The sequence below is a fragment of the Marmota marmota genome, unplaced genomic scaffold, assembly GCF_001458135.2.
Source record: "Marmota marmota marmota unplaced genomic scaffold, marMar, whole genome shotgun sequence".
Classification (NCBI taxonomy): domain Eukaryota; kingdom Metazoa; phylum Chordata; class Mammalia; order Rodentia; family Sciuridae; genus Marmota; species Marmota marmota.
The window spans coordinates 2,959,573-2,969,821 of record NW_025999896.1 but is presented as its reverse complement, the minus strand read 5'-3'; the positions used below and the strand labels follow the sequence as shown (position 1 = coordinate 2,969,821).

At 48.9% G+C, this 10,249-nt stretch overlaps 1 protein-coding gene and 1 long non-coding RNA gene across 11 annotated transcripts in view; both read left to right on the top strand.

Moving 5' to 3' along the window:
• The window catches only part of LOC125615030, a 14,595-nt gene extending 10,817 nt beyond the window's left edge, over positions 1–3,778 (top strand). Inside the window, exon 2 of the long non-coding RNA XR_007345599.1 lies at positions 36–3,778. This is a non-coding gene — a long non-coding RNA (uncharacterized LOC125615030). The remainder of the gene's footprint in view (positions 1–35) is intronic.
• Gas7 (growth arrest specific 7) overlaps positions 1–10,249 on the top strand; it is a 235,109-nt gene that overhangs the window by 167,254 nt on the left and 57,606 nt on the right. For all 10 annotated transcript variants that reach the window (XM_048798068.1, XM_048798067.1, XM_048798072.1 and 7 more), the window contains exon 3: positions 9,267–9,347. In XM_048798068.1, coding sequence (XP_048654025.1) covers positions 9,267–9,347 — 81 coding nt within the window. The remainder of the gene's footprint in view (positions 1–9,266; positions 9,348–10,249) is intronic.

Here is a 10,249-nt window from a genome sequence, read left to right as displayed (position 1 = left end):
AAAAAAAAAAAAAAAAAAAAAAAAAACATTAACAGGTGGGTAATATATACAGTATGGATACACTGAACAAAGTATCTACTACTTTGTTCCTGGGTATAATGAAGCAGGATGGTACAAGATGTCATCATGCTCCTTAGAATGGTGCACAATTTAAAACTTATGAATTGTTTATTTCTGGAATCTTCTATTTAATATTTTTTGGACCATGGTTGACCTTGGGTAACTGAAACTGGAGAAAGTGAAACCACAGATGTGGGGGTGCTATGCATGGTAAAACATTCAAATGCAGCATACTGTAAACATGTAGTCTTTTTACTTTGGTATGAGCCAGCATACCAAACGGATGAGCCAGATTTGAATGTTCCATGTGTATCAGCAATTTTCCATGTACATGTAGGCATATATGTTTGAATTGCACCCTTCTGTAAAGGGTGAGGATTTTTTGGTACTTATTGGTGTGTTCTGGAGATCCTTCTCACTTTCACAGCTGGACAGATTCCCTCCTGTCAATCTCACATAGTCAGTGCCCTGTGGGTGGACAGTTAGGTTGTTTCCTGGGCACTTTCTCCAGCTAACAAAAGATGCTCCAAAAAGTAGACATTAACTTGCATCACTGTACAGTGAGAACTGCTGTTTGGTCAAAGGATAGATGCACTGGGGATTTAGGTATCTTCAAATTGCCTTTCAAAGAGAGGCGTACTCACCTGCTTTTCCAGATCCTCACTGAAGAAGGATTATCAGTCTTGAAAGATCTAATTTATCCCATGGATTACAAAATAGTATCTGGCTGGGTGCAGTGGCACACATCTCATTCCAGCAACTTGAGAGGTTGAGGCAGTAGGGTCATGAGTTGGAGGCCCGTCTCAGCAATTTAGTGAGGCCCTAAGCAACTTAGTGAGACCCTGTCTTAAAATTAAAAAAAAAAAAAAAGGGCTGGGGATATAGTTGAGTGGTAAAGTCCCAATCCCCACCCTGGGTTCAATCCCCAGTACCAAAAATAAAAGAAAAAAAATAGTGTCTAGGGCTGGGGTTGTAGCTCAGTGGTAGAGCACTTGCTTAGCATGTGTGAGGCACTAGATTAGATCCTCAGTATTGTGTATAAATAAATAAAATCAAGGTTCATTGACAACTTAAAAAATTTTTAAATACTAACTGTTAGTCTTAGCTTGTGTTGCCCTAATTTTGAGTGAAAATTAACATTTTTTTATTGATTGCATATAATCGTTTTTCTGAAAACCATCCTCATGTGTGGGTTTTGCTCTTTTTGTTATTTATTTGTTTATTTTTGCAGTGCTGGGCGTTGAATACAGAGCCATGTGCATGGCAGGCCAGCTGAACCACTGAGCCACATTCCTAGCGCCTCTGCTTTTTATAAATTGGACTGTTACTGCTTTGTAATTCATACGATGGGAGGGGAATTGGGACTCTAACCTCCTCTGCCTGGCCCCTTCTAAGTCTTTCTTTCTGTCTCTTTATCTTTCTTTTTATCTACACACATACACACACAGGCATGCTTTTTTAAATCAGCCGTTAGCCACGTTCCTGAACTTGGTTCTAGTTGTTGCTTTGAGTGAGTCTTCATTCATCAAAACTTCCTTGAATGCCCATTCTGCAGGGTGCCTGGGAGAGACAGGGATTCATTAATTAATAGTCTCAGCCCTCAGATTATGTCTGGTGGGAGTGGTGGACAGGAAAGTATGTCTTATAGGAAGCAGTTGCTCACCCAGATGGTCTGTCAAGTGCCAGAGGACAGGGAGGAGACTGTGAGATTCCCATGCCCCTCCTCAGGGCTCAGAAAGTCAGACTGACAGTTGCAAAGGGCACATGGGCTGGACCATCAGGTCATGCCTTTCCCTCCTCGGCTCTGTCCATGCCAAACACCTGGGAACACTGCTCCCTAAAACTCACCTGTGCTGTCCCCTAACTCTGGGTTTCAGCCCCTGAGACTTAAGGTAAGACTTTAACAGGGAGGGTAGGCCTTCCCGTCGCTCCTCACCCCTTTCCACTTCTAGAACCTTCTCTGTGCAACCTTGGCCCTCTCTGCAGTGCTCACGGCCCTTGCTCTGCCTCCTCTCTCATTTTCACTTGTTCTAGGACAGACTCCAATTTGCAAAATGCTCCTGGGAACTCAAATAGACAACCAAGCCTCACACCAAGCGGCGGCTCTCTGGAGACCCATGTTAACCTGGTATTTTCAGAAGGTTGGGAAGGAGACTGTGGGCATTTCCAGGGCTCCTTGATTAAACCCTATACTGCTGCCATGTACCTTGCTTCATCATAAGCCTGAATCATCCCTGGGTTTGGTTTTGTTCTTGTTTTTTGGTTTTTCCAGTCCAGGCACCTCCTTATCTAGGATGGCGTTCCATAGTGACATCACTATGGATTACATCCGCTTTTCCCATATCTGGTTTATGACTGAGATTGATTAATAAAAATGATGATTTCTGGGTTCCCACTCAAACCTGCCAAACCAGAATCTCCAGGTCTGAGAATCTGTGTTTCTAATAAATAGCCCCAGTGATTGGGATGAGTAACCAAATTTGGGCAATGAGACCGGAGCTTTGTCAAGGACCTATGCTTAACTTCTGTGTTCCAAATCCCCACCCTTGGGATTAGATAGTGGTTCTTTCTTGGCACCTGCTCACAGTCTTCTTGCACTGTAAGATGGGGCATCATGCCTGTGAGCTGGCACACTATGGGCTCAATGAGAACATGTGTCTTCCTACAATCCTCATTGCCCTTCAACCCAAGTTGGGGTAGGTGATCTAGAGATGCCCACTGTGTTTGTGCCGGTCTGCACTTATAAGGAGGTTGGTGAATCAAGGATTCTCTGGCCAACTCTGGCTCTGCCCTTTCCCAGGGCCTCTGGGAAAGCCAGAGCCAGACCAGAGCCTGTTTCAGGCACATGTCAAAGAACCGGTGCACCACAGGGCCCGGGTACATCCCATTGGTGTTATCAGCCTGTGTTATCTATCAAATTTGGCACCAGCGCCTCTGACCCCCTGTGAATCATGGAATTACTCTAAGATCTTGTGAGTTGTTGGAGTAGGAAACTGGGAGACACTGATAGTGATGTTTCTGTGGTTCACTTAGGGACACCCCAACAGCTTCAGCAATATTCAAGAAGGCATTTGGTCTCCTCTTCAGCATCAGAGAGAGCCCTGCTTCACCCCTCTCTAGGAGACGTCCTCTATAGAGGCATGAAATAAAGGGTTGAGGCAGGGAGTTGGTATCTGGGGTGGAAGTTGGGAAGCAGAGGAGAGGGGAAAGGTCTGGAGAGGATATTGGTGTTTGGAGTCTGTGAGGGTTTGCTCTCTGTCAGAAACTGCTGGAAGCTGTAAGTGCCACGTGGACTTCACAGATCACAAGCCTAGGACTACTGTATTGTCATCCCCACTTCCCAACAAGGAAACAGGCTGAGGAACGTGGTCATTCAGTTACAAGGACTCCACCTGGGACGTAAGTGTTTGTCTATAAGCCAATCCCTGGATTCCTAAGGACCTTAGACTGTCTCAAAATAATTAAGGAATATCTTAAAACACCAGAGCCAGGTCTTTATTCCACTTCTTTTATTTCTTACAACTAAGCCCCCGTCTCCAAATTCTCTTCTTCTTCAGAGCAAGAGGAGTCTCACTGCACAAGGGAGTTTTCCTGGGTATCAGGCTGTGTGAGGGCTTCTACCAACTCCTGAGAAGTGAAAGGGTTTTAGCTTTTACCCCCCTTCTCCCCCACCACCCCATGCTTGACCCCCTGGAAGATCTCAGGTCCCCAGGACTTAGAGTCTATCAGGATACAGACTCTGGGACCCAGTAGCTGTGGTGAACTCTACAGTCTGCTGGAGGTGGCAGATGTTGGAGAGAAGCGTTTGTGTTTTCCTATTTACTGAGAGTCTTTTCCTGCCAGGGAATCTGAGCTGTGTGAGAACAGAGTCAGGGTACCTTTGTAGAAGCCAGACATGGATTGGGAGGAAGCTTCCCGAGTGAGACTTTCTGTAATGATTTAATGGAGCTGTTGTTCCTGGTGCCACTGGACCCTTCAGGAATCTTCTGTATGCCCACAGGGTGAGAAGCAAGCCTGGAGGAGGCTGGCTCCAGGGCCGGGGACTGGGGAATGTCCTAGCCTAAGCTCCTTCTTCCCTCCAGCCCTGCCTGAGCAAGACACCCACAGATCCCAGCAGCATCTCCGTCCTTGGGGGTAGAGGAAGTGCCACCAGGGACGCATGCAGAGATGCAGAGGCCCATGGATGGTCTCTGAAACACTCTGGCCCATACACTTCCTCAGCTCCTGCTGCCCCTCTGGAGGGTATTAGGACAGAGCCCAAGATAACCTCCACCTCTGGAGCACTGACCAGCTGGATGGAGAGAGATAACATCCATAAGGGGCATATCATGGGCACTGAAGGTGCTGAGGGAATGTGGTGGCCCAGTCCAGGAAGCCCGCTTGGAGGTGGCCACTGGGTCATGTCACAGAACAAAGAGGAGAGGACTTCATGGATCTCATATCAATGACTGCTAAAGGCCCCCAAACTTTCTCCTTTGGGTTGATGCTTGCGGTTATTTCACCTATGGCCACTGGGGGCAGCAGAGAGTAAGCACCCGGCCAAGGAAATGGGCCAAGGCCAAGGCCAAGGCAGGAGACCCCAGAGGGGCCACCAAGGCTAAAAGATGGGCTTGTGGCAGATCCCTCCTGCGACCTTCAGAGGCCTAGTCCAGGGATTCCTTGTGACTTTAACCCTGCATTGCTCCTAACGCAGGAAATCTTGACAAGGGGAAATGAAGTCTGAAAGTGACTGTTTAAAATTAATAACTCCTACATGGCTCACGGTTTTGAAAATGTTTAAGTTTTCCTTCCTTCTTTCTTCCTCTCTCTCTTCCCCCCTTTCTTCTCTTCCTTCTTTCCAGTACTGGGAAATGACCCCCAAAGGGACTTTAACCACTGAGCTACATCCCCAGTCTTTCTTATCCATTTATTTATTTTTTAAAAAAAATATTTACTTATTTATGTATTTTTTTTTCAGTTTTAGTTGGACACATTATTTTGTTTTTATGTGGTGCTGAGGTTCGAACCCAGCGCCTCATGTATGCTAGGCGAGCGTGCTACCACTGAGCCACAACCCCAGCCCCTTACTTATTTATTTTTGAGACAGGTTGCTGAGGTTGTCTTTGAACTTGTGATCCTCCTGCCTCAGCCTCCCAAATTACTGGGACTACAGGCATGAGCCGCTGCGCCTGGCCATCATTATTATTTCAAAGTTTGTGCTTTGAAGCTCAGATCCACCTAGCTTTCAACTTTTCAGTGATACTCTCTCTTTACAAGTCCCAGCTACAGACATTCACAAATCAGGCACCCATTCACTGATGGGGGTGGTATTAGCATCCCTGACTCTGAGCACTGACTAGCTCTCTGGGGCTGGTTTCACTCGTGGTCAGACATTTGTGTGTGCTTGGCTTCGCTGGCTTCAGTGGAAAAGGTCCATGCAGAGTTGTTGCCATTAGGGAAAAAAATGTGTGTGGCTCAGGTTGGGTGGGAAGAGGGTCTCATTCCTTCCACCCTGACCTCATTATGCTTCCCACAGGGACGGAGGCCTTCATGGCAGTGACTGTTAGCAGGAGTGTAGGCGGTCACCTGGGATGACCTAGGGCCCTGGGGAAGGAAGCCCAGAGGATGCAAAAGGGCCTCCATCCAGGGTTCCTTGGACTCTGGGCAGCCTGCTTCAATCTCCCCTTGGCTTGGTCAAGCATCATCAGCAGATCAGGGAGTGTTTTATTGGAAAAGACTTGGAAACGGCTCCCACTCCCTCCCTGTGGGTGGTATGGTCATCTGAATGGGGTTGGTTCTGATGTTAGTGAGGTCACCCAGCCAGAGCCCCAGTGGCTCTCTCCAGATGGCCTGGCCAGGCCTGGTCTGGCTGCACTCCCCCAGGCTCCAGGCTCTCAGCTGTCTTTTTGTGTCTTGGGCCAGACAAGTCTGGCCAGGACATGGACAGGCTAGGCTGAGCCTGTTGCATGGCCCCTGATGGAGCCCAGTCTTTCCTCTGGTGACTAATGTCCCTGACCTTATTTTAAAAAAGAAGACCGACCAGCTGATGTGCGGACTCTGCTATTTTACCTGGTGACTGTAGCAGGTGCCTGCCTTGACTGCTCCTTCCATCCAATCACTCATTCATCCATCTTGTGTCCCTACTACCCGGAAGCCAACACCAAGCACCAGGGACACAAAGACAGAGCTTGACTTTTATTTTATTTTTTATTTTTTATATTTATTGGTTGTTCAAAACATTACAAAGCTCTTGACATATCATATTTCATACATTTGATTCAAGTGGGTTATGAACTCTCATTTTTACCCTGTATACAGATTGCAGAATCACATTGGTTACACATCCACGTTTTTACATATTGCCATACTAGTGTCTGTTGTATTCTGCTATCTTTCCTATCCTCTACTATCCCCCTCCCCCCCCCCCCCCCCCCCCCCCCCCCCCCCCCCCCCCCCCCCCCCCCCCCCCCCCCCCCCCCCCCCCCCCCCCCCCCCCCCCCCCCCCCCCCCCCCCCCCCCCCCCCCCCCCCCCCCCCCCCCCCCCCCCCCCCCCCCCCCCCCCCCCCCCCCCCCCCCCCCCCCCCCCCCCCCCCCCCCCCCCCCCCCCCCCCCCCCCCCCCCCCCCCCCCCCCCCCCCCCCCCCCCCCCCCCCCCCCCCCCCCCCCCCCCCCCCCCCCCCCCCCCCCCCCCCCCCCCCCCCCCCCCCCCCCCCCCCCCCCCCCCCCCCCCCCCCCCCCCCCCCCCCCCCCCCCCCCCCCCCCCNTTAGTTACTCTCCTTATATCAAAGAAGACATTTGGCATTTGTTTTTTAGGGATTGGCTAGCTTCACTTAGCATAATCTGCTCTAATGCCATTCATTTCCCTGCAAATTCCATGATTTTGTCATTTTTTAGTGCTGAGTAATACTCCATTGTGTATAAATGCCACATTTTTTTAATCCATTCATCTATTGAAGGGCATCTAAGTTGGTTCCACAGTCTAGCTATTGTGAATTGTGCTGCTATGAACATCGATGTAGCAGTGTCCCTATAGTACGCGGAGCTTGACTTTTAGACATGCAGTATTTAGAGAAGCTGCTGGTATAGTATCGCATCAAACACTTCAGGAGGCTGCTGTAGGAGACTCTGCACCCCTCGGGAGAGCTGGCCTCTACACTGAGGCCCGGAAGGCTTCTCTCCTTGTACTTGCTAACCTGGATCATTTCCAATTGCCCCAGAAGCTGGAGTCTATAAGTATCATCCTCCAGTCCCCAGGTGGCTTCTTTGTGGGGGAAGCTCTCCTTCCTGGTTGTTTTTGGGGTGTCTGTTTGTTTCCTGGGGAGCGGAACCCAGGACTTGAGCATGCTAGCACCTGCTCTGAGCCAGCCTCATCTTGCTCTTTTGGAAGTGGTTTGCTCATGGAAGTCCCACCGTGTTTCCATTTCTAGCCTGGCTTCTTTCTGTGTGGCCCTGTGCCCAACGTTAGGGGCTGGATGCACGTCAACCTACTTAACGTTCATTGCAACCCTCTTTATGTCCGGTTGTCATCCCCATTGTACAGCTGACAGAATACAGAGCGTAGGTGATTCTAGAGGTCACCCAGCATGTAAATGGCCTGTCCTTGAAGGCTTTCATTTTATTTTATTTTTTTTTATTTTTTGGTGCCAGGGATTGAACCCAGGGGTGCTTTAACCACTAAACCACATTCCCAGCCCTTTTTATTTTTTATTTTGAAACAGGGTCTCTCTGAGTTGCTCTGGGCCTTGCTAAGTTGTTGAGGCTGGCTTTGAACTCTCGATCCTCCTGCCTCAGCCTCCAGAGGAGCCGCTGGGATTTCAGGCGTGCACCAGCCTGCTGAGAAGGAACTCAGTTCTTTTAAATCCCAGTGGAAAGAAGCCATCAAAAGGGTTTTGGTTTTGATTTTAGTGTTTGAAACAAATTCCCAGGTGATAGAATTTTTTTTAATTTTTTTCTTTTTTTAAATTTTTTTATATTTTATTATATCTTATTATATCTACCCATAAATAACTACGTAAAAGTTCTATATGGGCATTTGGCATTATATCAACAACCCTCTCAGATGTGAAACATCATTGAACTCATTTAACAGAGGAGGAAACTGAGGGTCTGAGAGGATAAGGAGCTTGGCCCAGGTTATGCTGGTGGTAGGAGGCCAAACCGAGTGGCTGCTACCCCTCAAGCCTCAGCCCTGTGCTATGGGGTTTGGGAAAGGTAGTCACAAAAGTTGGGGCATGAAGCCAAAGTCCAGTATGATTTTTGTCTCATTTTAAACATGAACACATGCTTACTTAACGAAAGGACATGTAGACACCAAATATCCATAGCAGTGACCTCTGGTATGGGATTATAGCAATACTTACTTTTTTTCTATGTGTTTTCCTCAACTTTCAAATTTATATAGTGAGAAAGTTGGATTGGGGGATTTTTGTTTGCTGGGTTGGTTTTTGTACTGGGGGGTTGAACCCAGGGGCCCTTTACCACTGAGCTACACCTTCAGTTCTTTCTGTTTTGATTTTGAGGGAGGATCTTACTAAATTACCCACGCTAGCCTCGAATCTGCAATCCTCCTACCTCAGCCTCCCAAATTACTGGAATTACAGGAATGTGTCCCCATATCCAGCCCAGAGAATATTATTCTTATCACCAGATAACTTGTAAGAAGTCTGTGTTCCCAACCGCCAAACAGGTCTAGTTAGTCCTGATAATAGAGCTGCAGGAGTACTTCTCTTTCTGATTGGACTGTGTGGCTCATCAAAGGAGGGAGAGGTGCCCTGGAGATACGTGGCCCCAGTTCTAAACCAGGCAGAAAGGGTAGAATCGTAGAGTCGGGAAAGGTCCTTGGAAATCCATCCCCAGCTGGGAGAGGGCTCCTGACGACAGATCCAGGACCAGGGCTCCTTCCTGCATGCTTCGGAGTTATCAGGTGACAGTGGGCGTTTGGGAAGAAATGCCCAGTCAGCAGCTGGGGGCCCGGGACTAGGTTTTGGAGCATTGAGGACAGAAGTGGAGGGGCAGGTAGGGTGAGGTTCCTAGGGATGTTTTAGGGGATCCCAGCTGGGAGCCTACCTCCTCTGACCCATCCACTTGGAGAAAGGCCCCCCAGCAAAGAGCAGCTCTGTTGTCACCAGGGACAGGTGTGTGGGCGGAAACCATCTCGTGCTGCTCTGGGAGACTCAAGTTCTATGCAATGAAATTCTTAAAGTGATTTTGTTTTTTGTCTTTGACCAGAGACCACCTGGGAACGTCCCAGCAGTTCTCCTGGGATTCCAGCCAGCCCTGGCCCTCACAGGAGCTCTCTGCCTCCAACAGGTACAGTCCACGCACCCATTCGGGGCAACGGGGAGAGGCCACACATCCACCTCCCGGGCTGAGACTCTGGGTCCTGGGGGCTGAGCCCTGCTTTGGGATCTTATAGCCCAGACCTGGGGAGGGGTCAGGCCAGGCAGTTCCCTTAACGCCTGTTGCCCAGCAGTTTGGTAACTCCCTGGTAGTGATGGTGACAGCTGTGGTGGCCTCACGCTCCTGCCCACTCGGGGGGCTTTGGGTGAGGAGATGGTTGGGTGAAGTCAAGTATCAAGAGATCCTCCCTGAAGCGGAGACAAGTGTGTGGCTTTGGTGAGCATCAAAGAGTAGCAACTAAAAGGAGACCCATTTGTACAGGGCAGCTCTCAAACAGAACATTCTGGAAAGGTAATGGGATTCTTTGTAAGGATGTGAGTTCTCTGTCTTCAGCGGTAATCTAATGGAGGCCTTCAAGGTCAACATGCCTGTGATCGGTGGAGTGTACTTCTGAGATATCAGGAGGAGGGTTGCAGGGCCTATCAGCCAGGAGAAGAGTTTCTGATTTCTTGTGGTTTAAGCCTTTTTGAGATGTCACCTCTTCCAGGAAGCCTTCCCTGACTGTTCTGTTTAGTGCCCTCACACATTTCCTCTGGATCACAGCAGTGTGTTGCTTTACTGAACTCAAGAGTTTTTTCCCTGTGGACTTTGCCACACCATTGAGCCAACTGAGAGTGTGGATTTGGTCTCTCGTCCTTTAAAAAAAAAAAAACAACTTTTTTTGTGCATGCTGAAGTTGAAACCCAGGCCCTCACACATACTAGAGAAGCATTCTACCACTGAGCCACACCCCAGCTCTGCTTTGTTCTCCCCTCCCCTCAACCTCTCTCTCTCTCTCTCTCTCTCTCTCTCTCTCTCTCTCTCTCTCTCTC